This window comes from Pagrus pagrus, assembly GCF_965226575.1.
Source record: "Pagrus pagrus genome assembly, chromosome: 3".
NCBI classification, from domain to species: domain Eukaryota; kingdom Metazoa; phylum Chordata; class Actinopteri; order Spariformes; family Sparidae; genus Pagrus; species Pagrus pagrus.
The window spans coordinates 8,344,313-8,365,965 of NC_140187.1; the positions used below are offsets into that span (position 1 = coordinate 8,344,313).

Genomic DNA, 21,653 nt, shown 5'->3' on the forward strand with positions numbered 1-21,653 from the left:
GCAGTTAACAAATCACTCATACGTTCATATTTGTGAGTGCCATGGCGCTACGTACTATATCGACATTTCTTCAATACATGTCATATCATGTTCACATTACATGTTTATGACCTGACATTGATATCGGGAGGTGGAGGGGGATGGTGGCGGAGTTACAGGCAGGCATGCTGCCAAGACAGTGACCCCTGTGCAACATTTGAAAGCATGACATCACTGATTATTTTTCAGGAGACTTAGGGACAATTTCTAGCTGTGTTTGTGGTGACCAAAGCAGGCATTTTAAGCCAAAACATGATCTTTTCTCAACTTTCCTAGCCAAATGGCTTTTGTGCCTAAACCTAACCATAAAAATCACCTCAGACACATTTTAAAGGCAAATGCTGGAAACAAGAGACCTTTCCCAAACCCAATTCTATGATTTAAGATACCAAACCAAGATAAATAGTTGTTCCTCTTCGCATAAAACCAGACCCCTCTTCCCCATCCTCACCTTGCCCATGAATTGCTTTCTGTAGATCTTGGCGGTGCTGTTTGTCTCCAGTTTGATGTGGGAGGCAGAACCGGGGGGTTGATCAGCCTCTGGTGCATCTTTAGGCTCATGATTGGTCCCCTCGATCCAGTAGCCTCCAAACTGGGGCAGCAGGATGAGTGGAAAAGGGCTGGTGCGACCCAGAACCTGACAGGGATGGATGATAATAATGCCAAAAGAAGACTGATCAGGAAGTTATAGTCTGTGTGTTGCTTCAAGCAATGCATTGCTTTGGTTTTTGCAAAATTTGGTGTATATGTTCAGACTTTTAGCTTTACAGTTTCTGACATATATAAAATGCATAGTGTGCAGGGTGAGTTATTCATGTGGACAGCATATCGTATGTACCTCATGGACGCTGGGATAAGGGATGTAGTCCTCTTCTGTCTGCAGGGAGGGGAAACGAGTATGAGTCAAGCTGACAAACAGCCGCTTCTAGTCATACTTTCAGTTTTGGCTCTTTGAGGCAAATAACAATGAGCATAAACACTGACAGAATATTAACTACAGTTTCATACAGTTCCACATTTTTCAGAGTTACTTTTCTTATCCTGTGAACATGACAGGGCCACATTAGCCTCCTTTTTGACGGATGCCTTACGTTCTTCCCTGGCGAACACATAGCCCATCTTTTTGTGAGTAAGTAACAGTTATCCGAAGCTTCAATCTGTCATTTGCCAAAAGCTGAAATTTTATAACCTTCAAAGATCGAGCTGAAACCTCTCAGTGGTGACGTGAAAAGAGGGGTAACAACCTTTCACTTTGATGAAGATAATGTTTTGACTCCTGCTGGATATGCATGTGATGGTGTGAGAGAAGCTCACTATCAGTTACTGGCAGCTAATGCATGCAGTATTATATAAAACAGGTTTCAACATCACATTAGGATGAACATTTTGTGATTTTCATCTGGCAATTTACTTCTTTCGCAAACCCACTTTTCCTCAACTTCAGACAGTGATTTTCTCCATTTCCCAAGACTGCCGCTCAACAACCCCAGCAGAGCACACCTGAACCTGCTCCATCAGAAGTTACAGGCTATATATGGCTGAAGTGACGAAGTCAGTGGGTTTCATCATCCGGTGTCCAAGAATGTCTGTTCAAAGTTTAATGGCAATTCATTGAATAGTTGTTGAGATATTTCAGTTCGGGCAAAGTGGAGAACAGACCGGCTCACTATCAGACTGACACCTCCCTCCACAGTTCTGCTAGCTTGGCTAATACGCCCGGTCTAGACAGAAGCTGTTGCCAAAGTCTGGCTGTTTTATTGGTTGCTGAAAAAAGCCTGTCCTTTTCAGTTCAGCTCATCATTTGTGCAGTTGCCGACATTAAAGAAGGAAAATAAACCACCAAACAACAAAAGTGACCCAGACACGGGCCAAAGAACACTAAAATATACGGCCAAAGTCTGTTCTGTTCAAAAGACAATATAGTGGACTGAGCTTTTGGGTCTGAAAAGTGAAGCCAATCATGAAGTGACTGCATTCAGTATAATGGCCAGAAAGGGATGACTCGACTGGTTGCAAAAAAAAGTCGAAAATGAGAAAATGACCCAACTTCTCATTGGATGTATTACCTCAGTGAACCGTTTCCTAATGAGTTTATAGTCTCAATTGCTAGTTTCAAGTCTTCTTCAACACAGCATGATGTTCATTTTGTAAATTATGGTCGCATTTAGAGTAAAATAGGCGATAAATCAGGGTGTGCTTTAGGGCCATATTACCTCGAGGCTTCAAAACGTCCAAGAGTCCATAAACTACGGGGTGAGATCCGGGAACTTAACTTGCCGACACTGAACCTCTCAGCCTCAGACACATCCAACACCTTTTGGGCATTGTGTGTTATTTATATTGGATGACATCTTTCTTTGCTTATTCATGCCAACTTTTTATTTCAACACTATTTTGTATACGAGCCGTTACACAAGTCTCTTCTTCAAACCCCAAAACCACATTAAACATGACAGAGCCTCACCAAGGTTCCTGATTTTTGTCACAGCAACAAATGCTCTCATGTTCTTCCCTCAGCTGATAACCATCTATTTCGTGCCCTTTCTGACTTGACCTCAAGCATCCTGCTGAGAGTCTCCCTCAGTCTTCAATGCCAGCCGCAGCAGCCTGTCTAGGTAATAGGACAGCTCAGGATTTTCAGTCTTAGTCCCTGTTGAGTTCCGAACTCAGCCGGTGAGCATCCTAAAGCCTGTCTGACAGCAGATAAGGAAAAGGTTTATAACTCTGCCATTACTGATGCTTTACCGGGCCGTGGTCTACGAGGAGACGAGAGGATTTGCGACTCACTTTGAGGGGGGGAGGGAGGGGACATCTTTGCTCATCCATTCTGCAACCCTGTAGAGACAGAGGGGAAAAAAAAGTGATAGGCTACAGGTGAAATATATCAAACGTGCGAAGATAAAAGGCAAAGAGACACCGACGTGGAACATTTGTGATTGTCCAGTTCCATTAAATTTATGGCGCTGCAGCATAGTGTGAGATAATTCAGTGTGACAATAATTCACGTTTACATAACACAAGCTCAATCACCAGCTGGGCCACAGAAAGAGGAAGTAAAGACGAGAGATAGCGGGTGAGAAAGATAAGCAGAGGTCTCTGAGAACAAGGTGTTTCCACTGAGCTACTGCAGATATTTATTTTCCCTTATCACTGTCAGTTTTAGTTGATTTCTGAATTTGCGTGAATCTTATAGTTTGGTAAATGTGCAGACAGATATTTTGCATGAATTTGAGTGTAAATTATACAGAATGCTTTCTTATTTTTTTAGTTTTAATATACCCAACTTGTTCAAAACATGACACTAATCAATTACTCATACTAAAAATTAGTTTTTTTCTGGATGATTTCTAGTTTAATATTGCGATATTCAAGATAACCGTGATGTTAAAAAATGAAATATTGATATCATGTTAATAATACACATATGATGATATCTTCTGAATAATCCAGCGAAGATGATCCGACCTTGTAGCATTTTTGTTTATGAGTTCATCTGGTTGCCTTTTCACTAGTCATTGATTAGTTGATAGTAACTGTTCCTTTCGTACACTTATTTCACAGTTTTGATTACAGACTCTCTCCACCTCCCTCAGCTCTTATTTTGAAGGTAATTTATATGCCAAAAAAAGAGACACGACACACAGTAAACAAAGTTAAAGATAGATTTGATTGCTAGCATTTTGTTTCGTGAATTCATTTGACCACGATAATAGTGTCGATTTGCATTTTTTGTTGGAAATCCAAGATTGACACCAAACTGACCCTTGGGACAATAAAGATTTGTTTGCTAGATACCTTGACCAACACCATTAACCGTAATTCCTTTCTGTTAAAACTGCAATTCCACTTAGGGGCCAAAAAGTGCCAAAAAAAAGGGCTCTTCATCTCCTCCATCTATTCTTATTCTGCTGACTCTGCTGACAGATCCCAAAGCTCAGAGAGAGATGAGTAACGCAGCATTCCTGATCAGTGGCCCCTTTGCGTACAAAACCCTGCAGCATGATTTGAAATGTATCAAATATGACGTTTTTTTTAAGGACTAAGCAAGATGAATCAAATGGAAATTAGAAATGCTTTCATTAAATTCATTCTTTGAAGACAAGTCCACTGCTTCCCCCTCCCTCTTTCCCTTTATGTTGAAGAGTATGCATTACTAATAATTGAATAGCTACTGTTGCATCTTGGCAGTGCTGCTTCTGTGCCGTCCAAGTAATGAAATTAAGTTTGAATCCCTCCAAAAAATCTCCAAATTAGGTCAGGAAGACTTTACGGTTAAACTTAATGCATAACTAATAGGTATCTTCATGCCGAGGAAGCATGCTTTTAGCACATGTGATTCATTTTGGTTCCAGCAGAGTAACTTTGGGAAAAGGTTGCTGTTTAAGTGTTTTACACATTCAAACCCTACATAATGTTTTAGAGCAATATCCTGTGCCTTAATCAAATATATTATCATAGTAAACTTTCCAGATTCAAATGGTGTTTCTAGTGTTTACAGTTAGGTTGACTTTGACACAGCAAGGCCAAAGGGAAAAGGTCAGTTTTATACCGTCTTTGACCACTTAAAAGAGTAAAAAATATCTTTTGTCGTACATGAATTAAACTCAAAAGTAAGAAAAATCTAATTGTCTGTTCATCTGTGTGGATCTCATCCCACTAGAGCTTCTTCAGAACCTACTGTTCTTGCTTCTAGTTCATATGAAGAGATGAACATCACCGGCTACAGACGAACAACAACCTACAAATCCATCTAGGCATACTTGAAAACATAACAACGTTTCACACATCTGGTGACGCAGAAACAACTACACAGCTGTGAAGAGAAAACACAAAAGGTTCTGTTCAGCACATTCAGAAGCATCAGGTTTCTAAAGGCAGCCTCGGGGCTGTCACTGCTGTAAATATATATATATATATATAAACACATAAATAGCAACGAGAGGGATACATGGACACGCATAAAAGTGTTGCAGTAGCAAGGTTGTGATCTTGAATACAAAAAAAGCAGGAAAAGCAGAGTCTCGAAACAGAGGTGAAGTTTTATGTCCGAAGCGAGCGAAATTCTGAGGATGTACTTTGATTAAAAGGAAGGACGGACGAGTTTGTGCGGCGAGTACAAAAGACAGAGCCCGGGGACCGCTCACAGTACCTGCATCCTCTCGATCATGGCAAACAGGTCCGAGGTCTGGGGAAGAGAGATGACACAGATCCAAAAAGGGACATGGGTTTGTCAGTTGTGTTGATATGCCTTCCCTGCTGTCCTCACTCATCCTTCATCTCTGCCCATTGTGAAAACTGGCTGTGCAGTCTCAAGACCTCCTCCTGGAATCTCTGACACCTCCTCATTGTTTAGTTCACTATGACAGCAATCCCTAATGCTTCCCTAACCCCACTTGACATTAGTCTCGCTGAGGATGCGCTCTCCAGGAGAGTGGTTCTCTCGTGCTTGAAGACAAACACACTGTAAACAAGTAACTCTGATGGGAAAATGAGCCGCAAAGCTCAACAGTGCTTCTCTCTGTTGCTACAGCCAACAGCTCGTCTGACTGCGTGCAACGGCCAAATCAGCTAGAAGACACCGATTATGGTGTGAAGCACGGAGGCTCATTATTGTGTGAATGAGACACACTACCAACCTAAGTGAGAGGCAGATAGGGAGTGTACAGGGAGGGATAAAAAATAAATTGACGCAGGTGATTGGGCAGCTAGGTAGCATGTCAACCCAGTTGCCAGATTAAATGTTGGCAACGTCTGTTTCTGTAAACCATGGATATGTTGAAACTTTACATTTCTTTATGTTTCAATCTTATGTTGTGACAAGGCTGTGCTTATTGTCTGGTTAGGTTTAGGCTTCTCTACCACAGAAAACGCTGCTCCTGAAACGCCTCGTCAGTAGTCCCGCCTTTAATTCTGTGACTTTGTGACATCACACTACCTCAACACGTCACACATTTGCATCATGTCTAGTTTGGCACTTGAAAATTGATTTAGCACAGCTGCTCTGTTGTTGTTTTTAGTGGTGCTGGGTCAGGCGTGTGTGAGCTGACCACTCAGAGGAGACTGGGTATTCAGAAGGGGGGGAGGCCTTAAAGAGACAGCAGCTAAAAATGCTAAATAGCTGCTGAGGTCGCCAAAACTTCTTGCCAACGTATCAGTTTTTTTGTCGACACAAAAACAGCTGGAAATTGTCTTGGTTTGGTCATAAACATGTCATGTGTATGTGATATGACATGTTTTGTAGAAATGTCAATATGGTGTGAATGTGAACGTACAAATGTGAACATATCGGTGGTTTACAGAAACGCTCTGGAGTCTGGGCTGGTATAATTCTGCTGTTTTTTTAATCGATGTGTGTTCAGGTGGAGTACTGATACCAGCACTGCTCATTAGAAGAAGAGGCTTCAATCCAGCTGCTGGATCTATAATTATACACCTCGACCATGCACTGCCACAGAACATAATTCAGTCTTTTGTCCAATTAGTAGAGATACTGGCGCAGGTTAAAGTATCCTCAGGGAGGCATTTCTCATCTCCACAGTCCAAGTTATGGATTTAAACAGCTCCAACCTGAGATGAAGAGGATCGCAGCTGGCCTGACGGCACTGCTTGTTGCGGGTTGAGCCCTCTGTTCACCATGTAACACAAGTGGACTGAAGTGCCAAGCTGATGTTTCCACATGACAGCTTAAATTTACTGAGGGGCACTGCAGGGCTCGCAAAACACACTCACACACGCAAGCACACACACACACACACACACACACACACACACACACATTTGTGTGCAAATACACATTTTCACACATGCATGTACTAAAACATGCTCGTAAACGTACACATATCACCACCCATGAAAGCACACCCACACGCACACCTGACCCTGACATAGTAAAGCCCAAGGTGTAGCCTCGGTCTATTGTTGCATGTGAAAATAAACACTGACATATGATATTCAGGGAGATACCGCTCTACTAACTGTAAAACAAACATCAACAAGCATTGTCTTATGCTGACCAGATTATCAGTGAACCAAACACACAGTGAAATTTCTCCTGAGGAAGGGAAAGGAAGCTATGCACTCCTGTGTTATGGAGTTTGAGTGCAGCAGACTGTGAACCATAGCTGTGTAGGCATATTTCCTCATACAAATAGAACCATTACAGAATTTTATAATTGTATTATACATGTTATTATCAGGTTAAAATTCAAAAAAAGCATGTACTGCAGTGGTTGATTGTCTGTATGGGGCTAAAAAGCAGATCCCAGTGCAGTGAAGCCTGTATCTATCTGTACAATGCACAAACATGTACTGTTCTGCAGCTCCACACACAAGATATCTCTGTCTCTAAGCTACCTTAAGAATTAAACAAGCAACAATAACTGGAGCGAAAAGAATTTCTCACTTCCAGCAAGTGAAAAATACTCACATCGCTGAGGCATCGTCTCTTGAGAAAAGGATTACTGGGGGGACTGTTGAGCAGTCCATCCAATAAGGCGTTCTTAGCCATCCTGAGCTCAGTCATCATTCCACGAGTACGAACGCAGGCGGCGAGCTGACAAGAGCGAGGGTGTTGATGTCACTGTCAGCCACGAGGAGAAAGGCGAGATTGACAAAGACACTTCGCGCTCACTGTCGCTCAGGCAGTAAACTAGGAGAGAAAACTTGATAGCTGTCCATCAGAATCCATACGTAAGTGTGTGGCAAAAGCACATACTGTAACGTGAGATTTCCTTTCCTTCCCTTTTTTTTTTTATGTCCCCCACCCTCCCATTGACACACAGCTGTTCAGTAGGAAGTCGCACGAAGGGTGGAACAATGTTTCTCCCCTCCCTGTGAGCTCTGCACAGCTATCTTCTCTTTTCAATGCAAACACACACACACACACACACACCCACACACACCCACACACACACACCACACATACACACACATCGCACTATGAGACTATTCTCTTCCTCTTTTCTTTCATCTCATATTTCTCAAGCCTCCCTCTCAGAAACACTTCTTCTCTGCTTCACACAGACAGACATACATGAAAATGAAAACAGGTCAGTCATGACCTGCCATTTGTTTTACCTCCATAGTGATTCAGGTCAAACCTAGAAACTTCAATATATTTTGCAGTTTATGTTTACAGCACATGCTGAGAAGTAGGTTAATTATACCTCCAGTGCTCATATAAATTTAAAGAGCTCGTGTGAGCTTTCGTTATGCTTTTATTTCTGCACAAGCAACAAGGAAGATGTTAAAACCTTTTCTTGCTGACGTATGTTTACGATAAATTCTGAAGGGGAACTTCCGGTATAACTATAACTAACTATATCCCTATAACTGAAGTGAGTAAATGATTCATACTTCCCAAAAGTTTTGTAATTGATCCAGTAGACTGCCTCACCTGGAAGCCTCGGCATGACTCCAGTGTAATTCTTTGGGGCAACTATGACTGTCAAAGTTTCGTCCTCTAATAGTGCTTGTTGTTGCCAGTGACTGGCATTCTGTGGTGTCTTCAGCTCTGTTTCCCTTCTGTGTTCTTGTGCTCCTTACCCGCCTGCCTTTCCCTCCACACCTGTCTTGCATCTGTCTCATTATGCCTTCCTTGTTCCTAGTGTTTTCCACTCATTACCCTCACCTGTGCTTCTCTGCCTCACTCCACCTGCACCTCATCCCCTCGTTAGTCTGTTGAGTTTCCCTAATCCTGCCGCATTTGCCTGTTCCTGCCGTTGATCCTGAATAAACTTCATCCGCTGATGTTCCCGCTTACCGTCTCATGCATTTGGGTCCAACTTCTTTGATCTCAGCGAGACAGTCAGAGAGTTAGAGAGAGGAGTTTGGAGTTTAGGATCTGCCAGCAAGTAATTATTTCCAGAGTCATGGCTGACTATGAGGCAAAGATGAAGCAAAAACTGTAACTACACCTCTTGAGATTTCAGAGGGAGACCTCTCCTTGAACATGACTTGTGTTTCTGGTTAGAAGAAGGATCTTGTTATCAGACACTTTTAATAACCTCAGCCTGTTAGTGGCAAAAAAAAAAAACTTTTAACAGACATAACTTTGACAGTCGAAGTTGCCCCAAAAGATTACATTGCAGCCGTGTCGCGGCGATCTACTGGACCGATTCCACAGCTTTCAGTAAATATGAATCAGTTACACACCAACACATGTAAATATATGACCCAGGTTTAAAAATAGCAGAATTCCCCTTTAATGCCATTAAGAAGCCATCATAAATATTGAAAAACGTGGTGCACTCTACATGTGAATGCATCAGGCACTTTCCACTGGATCATGCTCTTGGTTAGAAAGCATCGATTTGAAAATGTTATCACATCCACCAGGGAAGATGTGTGAGATAGGACGGCAGCCCAGTTCCCTTCATGTGTAGATGCCACAGCCTGATGGAGGACTTATCCAACCTCAGCACCTCCCGAATCATCTGCGCATAGCTAAACACTCGTTCGACACGAGCGCATAAGAGATAGTGAAAGACAGAGGAGGAAGAGGAGCGATAAAAAAGCCGAGGGAGGCATTGTGGGACTGCTGTCGTTCTGTGAAGTCTTTTCTGTGCGGCTTTCTCCATCAGATATCAACAAACACTGACCTACTTCTAAAAAGAAAAAAAAAATACACTGCTGAAAGCTTTCAAGGGGACAGATAATCCCCATATATGTTAAGCGTTTTTCATTTTGCAATGGAAGATAAACACAGTCAGCTAACCGCCTGCATTGATTTCCCTTGGGGAAAAATCGATGGAAGGTACACACAATTCGGAGAGGTAACATTGTTTGAATGGAAAGTGCATAAAATGTGGATTTTATAAATACAGAAGTAGCTCTCAGTAGAGTGATACTGCACCATAAAGGGTCGGCCGTTTAAACACTGCCTTGCCCCGCGGTTACTTTCATTACTGGCGATCTGTTTACTCGGGTCCGAGCTGGCATTAGCTGAATGCCAAACTAGGATTTGAGAACATCCACAGAGGACAGCTAAATACTAATTAAGCTTGCCCGATGATCATGTACAATTGTTACATGAATGCAAAATGTGAGGGAGGTATTAATTACTATTCATGCTGACACTATGAGAACTGACATTGTTTCAGTTGTAAAGCATACTGATTGCGAAAGCGACGCTGGTGAGCGCGACATTTCAGCTCGAGCTCAAGCTGTTGCAGCGGAGCCCTGCTTGGATTTGGTGGCTCCAGTATGGGGTGTGATCTTATGTACAATATGCACTGAAGAAGATCAGCAACAGACAAGTGAAAGGAATCACAGGTTTCACTGGAAAGTTTCTCAGCCGGACTTTCAGACTTCTCATCCTTCAGTCTTTTAAGCCGCTCACATTTCGTCTGCTGCACTCCGAGACAATATGGAGCCTCTGCCGTGAATTCACTATAACTGCTTGAATGCCTGAGGGGTTGAGAGCTACACATCTCGCTCTTCTCTGACTCGATTACCAGAAACTGTGTGTGTGTGTGCCGAAGAGAGAGGGAGTGCATGAGCGAGTGAGTAAATGGCTGAGTGATCGACTGATCCATTGATCGACTGACTGACTCGGATGAATGGCTAAGTGACAGTATGTGAGTGAATACATATGAGGGACATTAATATCCATGATACATGCACTTCGGACCTTCATCCTGCAAGCTGAGGAGAAACGCTGTGATTCCAGCTAACAACCAGAGCCACATTTGAATTTCGACAGACAAATTGTCAATGATTTGTATCCAAAGCCATATCCCCACGCCTGCTCACTCCCCCACCCTCCATTTATGCTCTGTGGGTTAGCCGCATCCTCAAAGGCAATACAGTAAAATGGGAAACTGAACTTCAAAGAGAGTCAATCAATGGGCACAGAAGCCTATCATTTCAGCCAGAGAAAATCCATAGGGGTCCATTCATCAGGTCTAACTCCAAAGACGTGTCTGACCTTGCTTTGGCCATCGGGGCCTGGGGGACACAAATCTAGCTCACACGGATGGCCCCCTCCACCCCATCAGCGCCTCAGACGAGCTAGCTGATTGCCACAGAGGTTGAGGTCTGCAGAGCTGCTGCTGAGTTTTCTGCACGCTGAAGCAGATCTCTTACTGCCTCCACTCTGACAAAAGCAGTGAACAGTCACTTAAGACAAAGAGGCACCGTAACCCTGCCTGTAACACAGCACATCTCTTGCATTTTGATGAACATCTACTGGGTATTAGTATGTGTAATGCATTACTATGACTAACTGCCTTATGAAGGACTTAGGGAAGGAAAGACCTTGAACTTTGGGCATAAATCTGTTGGATCCATTAGTACCCTCTATTACTACTTGAAGAGGTGGGTATGAATAGACGAGTACACCACCAATTTAGCACTTCTACAGGTCATATAAACAGCAGTCACACACACAGTCCAGGTTCATGAAATAGCCATCCTCCTGAAAAGTCCAGAGCTCCATCAGAGCTGTCTATGAATGTGAATATTAGCGGTTAATATTCACATTCATTAGCCATTTAAACAGCATAGCAGGAATATTACTTTTTTTCAGACTAAGGGCAAAAAATGCACAAATAGGTTGAAGCAGCCGAAAAGATGTTATCTTTTTAATTCCAAGCATTCCTCGTTCTTGTTAAAACCTGGTGCCGACATAACCCTCAAGGCAACTTGACCATTAACAGTTCATTCAGACTGAGGTGTGTTGTGCCAGAGGCGGCTCCACTTGTTAGCCTCGAGCACAGATGAGGAGCGGGCTGCAGGGGTCTGTAAGCCCACGTCTATTTAACTCCAAAGCCACAGATGCATTTCAGTTTCGAACTCAGGCGATTTATCAGACTTTGTGAAGCTCTGTCTGGAGCCGCAAGGCTTTATACAACTTTCATGTTCTAGCAGTACTCCCCAAGCATGTAAACAATTTGTGATGTGTAAAAATTGGTGGAGTTACCCACTAAAACAAACTGAATGTGGGAATATTTGTGATAATCAGACATGAAGCAAATGTGTGGATCAATCGGTGAGATATAGCACTCCTCAGTAAGATTTACTTAATCCGAAGTATATCTCTGATCAAGCCTCTGCTATGTGAGTTCTGTTGTACTCAGAAACACTCGGCTGAATTACTTAAGAAGCTTTTAACTTTAACCACTGGCAATTTTCTAGAGCAATAAAACTATAAAACGTTGCCGTCTTGTTTAACCACTTGGCTTTAACAACCCTACTGTGTGCAACCTATAACCCTGTGTACGTACTGGAGGAAATAACCACTACAGACACTGAATCCACCGGCACTTGCAACACACAGCAAGCAAACAAAAATGTCACTGGTTTCCTTAAAATTTGTGGCATTATAAAAAAAAATCAGGTCTACGATTTGACGCTTCTCACATGAAGAGTTGGAAACGCTTCCCTGCAAATCTATTCTGTGCAGCTCCTTATTAATCCCTTGCTAATTGTATTTCCACTGCATGCGTGACAAAAATAATATCAATGTGCCCCCTATGGTATGTACTGAGAGGGACAACTGCTGCAGATCTATATTCGTCTCAGAAGCCTGTGACAGAGGGCGCAAACTCTTCTGTCAAAAGAGACAACAGCCTGCCAACGGACACCCGGGCTGGGGGGGCATTAGAGGAACCTTTCACCTGAGTGTAACGGCGAAAGGATTATGATGAGCCAAAAAAGAGGGAGGAAAACAGAGAAGTAGGGGATTCAAATACAGACTGGTAACACTATTTCGGTGTTGTGTAACTCCTCGTACTGGACTCACAAGCGCCAAATACTGATCCGACCTGTGGCTTTGAAAGGTTAGGCTGACGTTATTCTTTATTTCTGTACTGTCAACAAATCCCATGAAATCTCAATTCTTTTTTAATTCCCCACTCGATGTCTGTGGCACTCGTTCCGACTGAAGGCATACATTTTAAAAACAAATATATTACTTTATATTCTTTTAGAAAAGCCAGGTTAAAGCTACCACCTTAGCCACAAATTAAAACTGACTCATAAACACTTAAACTGCCACGTATGGTGACATGTCCGTTCATGAATAATCACTGACAGTCAGGCTCACTGATGTTGATCTGTGTCAACAACAGTGCCATAATGTTAGCAAGATAACTTATTGTTGGTTTTGGCCTATTCGTGGAATTTGTTAACAATTGGAAAAGTATAATATATCATCATGTCTACATAATCCCCCATTAGTGACAGACCTTGTCCGCCATCTTGAACACCTATGTACACTCAAGTGGAAAATGGCCAAATACTTGGACAGTACACAAAAACAGTGATGATAACATGATGCTACTACAGGCAACCATGCACGTCTGTCTGAAATAATCAGTGGCACATGTAATCATAAGCACATAAAGTCTATCCATCCATCCATCCATCCATCCATTGGATGGATGTTGCCGTAACTAGCTTTTCAAGATGGCAGACACACATGTGCAGGTGCTTCTCTGGTTGCAGCCCAGTCTGCATAATAAAATGCTGGCAGGTAACATTTCTGCAAATCACAGATATGTGCAAATTTGTATGTGTCATGCGTACAATATTTAAATTCTACAACACGTTCAGATTACAAGCATATTAGCTTATTTCATGTCTGTAGGTGGACGGGATGGTGATGTAGTCACATGAATGTGGCAAGGACACCAAGCCAGTGTGTTTAGCAAGATGCTGGGACCTGTCCAGACTGCTTTAGGCAATCTTTTCTAAACACTTACTAAGTGGTTTTGGTACCTAAACCTAACCAGATCATAACCACAGTGTACGTTGTCCCAACATTAAATGGAAAATTGAATGTGAAGAAATGCAAAGTTGCAACATATCCGTGGTTTGCAGAAATGTACATTGCTGACATTTATTTTGGCGATTGGACTTCAGGCCATGGGCTCCTGACCAGTGTTTTAAGACTTGAAAAATGAATCCTGAATTGTACATGTGGTTTTACTGCGAGGTCATGTCAAAATGTCTGCTGTAAAAATGATCAATTGTGTGAAAAAAGTGAATTCTTTGATTTCAGGCATGTTAAAAGTCAGATCAGAGTCTTGACACTTGCTCAGTATCTGATTCCAGCAACTGTACCCTGAACAGAGATGAGAGCCGCAGCAGGTCGAAGTCTTGTGTTACCTTTGAAAGTACGGGAAGAGGAAATGGAGGGTGGGAGTGTGCTCGCGAGGGCTCTACTTCATCAGAGATACGAGGAATCCTTCCATCTTGTTTCCTGTGAGTCAGAGAGGATGGAGGGGTGGGTGGGGAGAGAGAGACACACAGAGAGAGAGAGAGAGAGAGAGAAAAGAAAGACAGATTTTATGGCTTGCCTTGAGCTGAGTTTCTCATTTAAGCAGTTAAGAGCACAGCAAAACGTCTGGAACACAATTGAATCTCATCAAAGGCGATCACTCAACATCACTACCGTGAGGAGTATCAAAATTATGCCACCATCCTGAGGGTTTTTCTTTATTCAGGAGTGAAGCGTGTGTCGTTTGTCTGTGCAGTGTTCTGCCCTCGCACCAGTGAGTCTGAAAAGCAACTTGATGAGTGCGATTGGGAGAGATTGTGAAACACTAGAGATCAGCTGCACAGAGGAACAGAGAAGTGTAGAATCAAGGGAGAACAAAGTGAAAATTGATACCAGCGGAGGAAGAGAGGACCCTCAGCTTTCATCTCTTAACCCGCCACCCTCGCCTCTCTGTCTCTGTTCCTCCCGGCCCCCTTCTCTCCTCTCCTCTCCTCTCCTCTCTTCTCTTCTCTGTGTGATTGGAGTGAATTATTCTGACCAGGATTCTGGTCACAGCATATTACTTCACACTTTGTCTCACACAACAGCCATTTGCGAGAACTGGCAGCCCGTCTGTGCATGCAACCTGTTCACAGACCTGCAGCAGAGGGCATTTGGAAGCAACACGGCTTTGCAGCAAAAAAAGAGACACAGAACAATAGCACAATCTGATTTCTGGTTGGGAATGGAGTGAGAATTTGGTGGAGGCATGAACGCTCACACATATTTCATCCATTCTGCCGTCTTGGCACACGCCACCATGATTTAAAAGGTGGGGAGGCTGGAATAAGATCATTTGCAGAGCCGACTCTCTCCTGCACACAGTGCATTACTAGACATTGCAGCTGTCTCTGTTAAAAAATGCCTTGCCTATTACAACCGGGGAGAATCTGTAAGTCTGAGTAAACAGAGCTGCTCTTTTATGACAACAGACCGCTGACCTGGAGTTGAGGTTAGACAATCTATTTGTACCAAAGCACAGGAACACTGCTCTTTGTTGCCTCTGATCTCTGCTGAATCCTGGGAAATGACTGAATGAGGCTGTCAGATCTTTCCTGCAGCATCCTCAGCTTCTCAGAACTGACATTCCTCCAGAGAGTGAACTTTGTTACGTCTTTCATTCGGTGCAGCTGGAACACAATGAAAATACGATGTCAAATGCTGCTTCCAGGCAAGAGTGATGCATTAAAATCTGCCTACAAAGGACAGGCTTACTGAGCTTGTTCAGTCACAAATCTGCCGTTTGCAAACTGAGATGACACCTTGTTTAACCGTCCCATGAGGAAGAGTAAGCGTAGCAAGGTACATAACGACACATATAAAAGACTTCCTTTGAATTCATGGTTCTTTGATCATGTTTTAGTCTTTGCACAGTTGATGTTACGGTATTGTAGAAAGTTTTTTTTATTATTATTATTATTATAAAGCAGGTCTCGGTGCTTTATAGGCCAAATACGCATGATTTGATGTTGCTGTGTTGATGTTGTTCCGGGGAAGATGTCATAGCATTTCAACTCGATGATAGAGACCAGAAAAATTGAAACTGGTCCTCTGAAACATGCGTTAAATGATGTGAAAGGGTAAACTTTAACATGTTCTCACTCCCAACTAATCAAACATGGCAGCTTGGTCAGTGGCCTTGAGCTATGTCGCTCTACCTACCACTCCAGCATCAGTTTTGGACGTGAAGGGCAGCAACACTAACACAACCATATCAGCAAGACCATATAAATACTGTCAAAGTATCAAAACGCTCAATCCACAGAAAAATGCGTACAGTCTGCATTTAGAAACCTCGCCTTCAAGGTTGTGATGTCACAACTATACAGTCACTGCCCACAGCTACACCCCCAATACGGCCGTGGTTGCCAAAACATCAGCAGAGATGATGTGGCCGTGCCTTCTCTGGCCTGTGAGAACTGACCAATCAGAGCAGACTGGACCTTTAGGGAGGGGGGGGCTTAAAATTGTTGTAAACGTTGTCGTCGTTTGGCTAACTTCCTCTCCGTTTTGCAGTTAGCAGTCCACTCCCTCCTCTATACATCAACACATGAACATGCTGCAGTAAACACCAGACAAAGCAGCAAACAGGTGTTCTTTGCCCTGATTGGATAAAGTGGGCAGGGATACCAGAACATTTCTTTACTCTTTTACTGCATGAGCGGGAGGAGAGAGACATGGGTTACAGATCAGACACTCAGTATGAGAAAAATGATGCGTTTTTGAACATTAAAGCATGTAAACATTATCTAGCAGACCGCCAAAATAAAAGTATGACCCTGAAAACGAGCATAAAATGGGACCTTTAAGTCACCTGCCCACTGCCTCAGCGGGCAGACAGCTAACCCAAACCTCCCATGCGGGACTAACCATATCCAGAATGAAAGGCAAAGCACAAAGGTGCGAATCAGTCTTGATTAGGAAGACTCGACAGACAGAAAGATGAAGGCCGTCTGACAGCCTGCCACTTTCACTACCGACGACAAGCTTGGTGGCTCTCATCACAGAAGACGAATATATTTTCTGCGCTACGTGTGAGCGCGTGCGTATTTGTGTGTGTGGGCCTGTTTATACCGTCACCGCATTAATTTACACGGCAGATAACAGAAAATATCTGGCGAAAGGGTAAATGTTAAGTTTGACTCGGGGAGAGATTTGACGCTGGCATATTCTGACGACCACGGCGAGCACACGTTATCAAAATACCACCATCCTGACACATGACACGATGATACTGTATGATACGGTTACTAACGCTCGAATCAAAGTCAGATATTTAGTAGTTCAACATCTGCTGCAAATGCCCTGAGATGCACCTGTGTAGCAGATTATTAGCAGCATGAAGAAGAAAAGGACTACTGACAGCGGTTACAAAGATTTATTTCTCAATTCAAAAGGTGGAAATCTATCATTCTTTAATGGTTGGTTAAAAGTGGAGTTGAGTTTGTGAAGCCTGGTATAAATTATGTTCTATTATTCAATATTTACCGACTCCAGCATATTCTTTAAAGTCAAACAGGGTGATAAAGCTTTTGTTTTATCAGTAATTTCCCCCTTTCTGTCCTTTTTGAATCACCAGCTCTCACTGCACCGTGGCCTGGAGGCATTCCTAATTGGAATTCAGCCATTATTTTTTTTTAATGGCATCACTTACATCAAAAAAGCAACTAATAAGCACTAGAAAGCCCCAGTGTGTTAATAAGCTTATGTATATTGCAGCAGAGGCACACGTCCCCTTTCCCTCCTGAACTAGACTTATATAGATAACCAACTGTGGCGTGTCCTAATGAGCTCTGGACCCGGTGACTGGCACAGGTCAGTCCCGTGCACAGCAGCAGCCAGGTGGCAGGGTCACCGTGTCACGACGGCAGGATGATTGGCACCGCCTTAAACAATGAGTTAGGCTGCTGCCCATTGTCAAGCTGCTCACACATGACGCTAGGTGAAAGGGTCATTCTTCAGTCACATCTGATTAACTAGTTGCAGTCGTGTGGATGCAGAGAGCCAGGAGAGACGCTGAGAAATGATACGAAAAGATAAGTGTTTATCTGCTTTGATGGGCTGAGTACGCGGTCGCTGCATTTGTGGTTTATTTTGTCTGGTTTAGGTTTCGGTTCTTGCACATTTTGCTCGGCGGTAGACACAATGTGCACAAAGCTCTTCCCTATTTCTCTCTCCACATATTGTGGTCAAATTTCTTGTTTCAGCTGCAGCTGTATAAATGTGTGTCACCTAGCAACATTACCTATCCCTTGAAAATGATTACCTAACTCCTTTAAAAGGAATGTGCAGTTTTAAGGAGACTATTCAGGAGTTAACGCTTCAAAAGATGACCTCCAAGTGTTCAACCATATCATTTTATCCTCTGCTGTAACACTTGTACCATAGAATACACTGATGAAAGATATTAGACGATAATCATCCAAGGTAAGGTGACCAACTTACACTTCTGCACCGATGGATTGTAAAAGCAGTAAAGTCTTTTTCAGAAAAAAATGGCCAAACTGTCATTCTCCGCCAAGCCCCTTCTATTCGAGACTACGATGGTTTTGTGATAGAACCGTGTCCTTATGTTTATTTCTCTCAAAAGAAAGTTGCTGAAATAATTCTGAAAATAAATCTGCCAATTAATCCTGTGCGTTGCCAGCGGCTGCCTCCACAGTCCGCTGGGTCGTGAGCTCTAATAAGGATCCCAGCTTCCTGGAGTCCAGTGACAGTTCAGGCTGGGCAGCACCTGCAAATACAAATGAGCTGGGCAACGCCGGATGCTCCGCTAACAGAATTTAAAACATACATTTGAGTAGGACGGTTCTGTGTTTAAAGGGTAACTCCACCAGTTTTACACATTAAAGTATGTTTACAGGTCTTGGGGAGTACTACTGTGTGCGTGAAAAAAAGTTGTATAAAGCCATTTGTGGTTTCAGAGGAAACTGCCTCCTGTGATGTCACTCAGTGCATTGTGGGTAATGTAGGCACCAGGCTTTGAAAGGGAAGAAGAATGTGTGGTGAAGGTGAAGTCTCTTGTTCTGCTGTATTGATTTTGATAATTTGTTTTTCAAGCAACATTATGTAACTTTTATACCTTAAAATAAGAGCTTAAAATCATTTTGATGGTAGTGACTTATAATAGGGTGAATGGTATCTCTGCTCCCATCACTAGTTTCTGCACTATGTAACTTCAGTGAGAGGGTAGGATCACAGCGTTACATACATGTTTACTTCAAGATATAACATTGTTATGACGTAATGAGTTTTGTTTGTAGTTAGCACCTCTATTACATCTAACAAATTGTTACAGAGCTGGGATTTGTATTTATGACAGTGGTTCAGAAGCTCTGAGGGGCGCCAAATTCTGCTTAATGTAGCTTTAAACTGTCCATAATGATGCAAATGCTAGACCAGTGGACTGCTTTTCAAAACCAGGTGCCGACATTACCCACAATGCAACTTAGCCACTGAGTGACATCACCGAAGGCAGTTTATCAGATTACATGCAGCTTCTTCTGAAATAGCAAAAGGCTTTATACTCCTTTGCATTAGTACTCCGCAAGACCTGTAAACACACTTGAATGTGTACAATTGGTGGAGTTACCCTTTAAGGCCAGTCGGATATGAATCATCAGCATATGTATCAACTACACAATCTGCTGACTGATCAAATATGTGTTTCCTCTGGTGGTGGGTGTTGTAACTTTTGGGCCATAGACTTCATATCCTGTAAGTGACATGTTCGGTTTCCTGAAAAAGCTTAAAAAACAGTAAAAATAATATTTTCACTGACTATATGAGGGGGAAAAAAAACAGCAACAGACGTGTGCCGCATGATATCTACAGTATGGTGTGATGATTAATACTTAGTCATTGCCAAATGGCCTTAGCATGCTGTTGGTCATAGCACAAGTATTTAGTTCAATTTAAGAGGTGGATATTCAGAGGGTCTGCCATCTAAGCTGATTATAATGTATACGTAAACACCTTAGATATCAATAAATGCTTTGACATTGCACCACACAAGCTAACGTACAGATAATAGTATCCGTCGATGCAGTGGGAATCAGACAGATCTGTTATGAAACCAAATAATTGAAAACTTACAAGGTTAAACACAAGACTCATCTCAGAGGCTCATCAACAAAAACTCTACAATGGCTCTGGTAAATACTGCTGACCTCAGGCCACATACTGGCTGAATATGATTACTGCATGTGTGCCAGCTCAACAGATGCACTGGCAGAAAGAAGAAAGCCGTGGGCACTACAGGAAGACTCAGATATCACCGGATTGAGTGCTGGCATGGTGCAGTAACCTCGCCTATTAATGGAGGAGGAAACTCCTTTGCAACAACCAGGCACACGAGCAAAAAGACCTTGGGGCATCATGCATTAATAATGAGATTTCAAGTGCCATCCATTGCTTTGTAACTACAATATATCTCAAAAGGGTAACGTGATGACTTCTGTATACAAGCAAAACAATCTTAAAACATATGAGTAACAGAGTGCAGCAGGGATGACAGATTTTTTCTCGGCCAAATCATGAGCCGAAGTCAAAAAACAACATTGTGATGTAGTTGTTGTTTTCAAGATTTGTGAAGACTGAGTAGAGGGCAGTGGGTATGGCATCCTCTGGTCCCTTCAACTAAAAAGGAAGGAAGAAAATATTGAAGAAAATGAGCTCTGTGGCAAGCAAAAGATTTGATACTTCCATGTTTTTTCATCATCTTCACAAACCAACAACACTTTAAGGATTTTTGAAGCGTTAATGCCATCGTCAGAAGACTTCAACGTCACCAACACAATGCTTTTTACTACACTAACCTATAGACGAATCCGGCGACCAATTTTTGTGTTCTGCCGTCTAGCAGCACCACCATTAGTGGCAGTGATGACTGCGTCTGCTGCTGCTTGCCGACAGTGACAGCAGCATATGTATTTGGCTTGATGACGTTACAGAGCGGCTCCCAGCTACAGACGATGGTAGCCATAAAACCCATTCCCTAGGAGATGAGGGAAAACAGAAGTGCAAAAATGCTAACTCATTTCCTGATTTCAGGATCTCCCTAATTCTTTTAAACCCAACGAAATGCCAGTAAGTCAGTATTTAGTTTAGTTCAGAGATCCTGTAATTACAGATCTGACAACATATGAAGGTTTGTCAAATAGACACAGATAATTAAAGATAAGATGCTTTCACTATAATCCCCGCTAACATCATAAATAGCACGAGACAACAGCATGTTTATCATCTAGTAAAAGTCAATCATTAGCAATACTTTCCTGTCAAGGTTAACTGCAGCCTGTTGGCTCGCACTGCTCTAAAGACTCGGCTGAATAGAGTAAGTGATTCGCCCTTTGTAACCACGACTCTGCTACCTGTGGGACTCTTGCTTTGCTTACAGCTAATTTGCTGGGTGTAAAGCTGTAACTCTATTTTGATAATACTATAAAAGCTTATCATCATCATCATCTCATCATCATTATCATCAGTCAGTTCCTTTTCTTGATGCCACCAAAAGACAAATCCTATTAAACTGGAGCCGAGCAGAAACTTTGCAGACACGCTGGCCCATTTTCTTCTTTAAATTTCTGACGTCAGTGTAGCTCAACTGAATCTGAGGGCTCAAAGCAATCTGAGACGAAAACATTATTCTCAAATTCATCTCGACTGGAACTGCTCCAGGTTTTTCGCCTCTCAATGGCATTATAGATTCAATTCCCGCTCCGGGCTTTGAGTTTCCTAAGATTCATAAATACCGAGCGAAAATAATATTTGAATCGCATTTTTGCTTTAAGAGTAATGTCTTGCTTGGCTGCATCTTTCCCCTCGACCAGCACCGCACAGACATGCACACACA

General features: G+C 42.6%; 1 protein-coding gene across 5 annotated transcripts in view; it reads right to left on the minus strand.

The window, feature by feature from the left end:
* The window catches only part of rap1gapb (RAP1 GTPase activating protein b), a 110,311-nt gene that overhangs the window by 21,655 nt on the left and 67,003 nt on the right, over positions 1–21,653 (minus strand). For all 5 annotated transcript variants that reach the window (XM_084346174.1, XM_084346171.1, XM_084346170.1 and 2 more), the window contains 4 exons: positions 14,149–14,242; positions 2,827–2,874; positions 878–916; positions 491–676 (listed from right to left, as the gene is read on the minus strand). In XM_084346174.1, coding sequence (XP_084202300.1) covers positions 491–676; positions 878–916; positions 2,827–2,865 — 264 coding nt within the window. In that variant the 5' untranslated portion in view covers positions 2,866–2,874; positions 14,149–14,242. The remainder of the gene's footprint in view (positions 1–490; positions 677–877; positions 917–2,826; positions 2,875–14,148; positions 14,243–21,653) is intronic.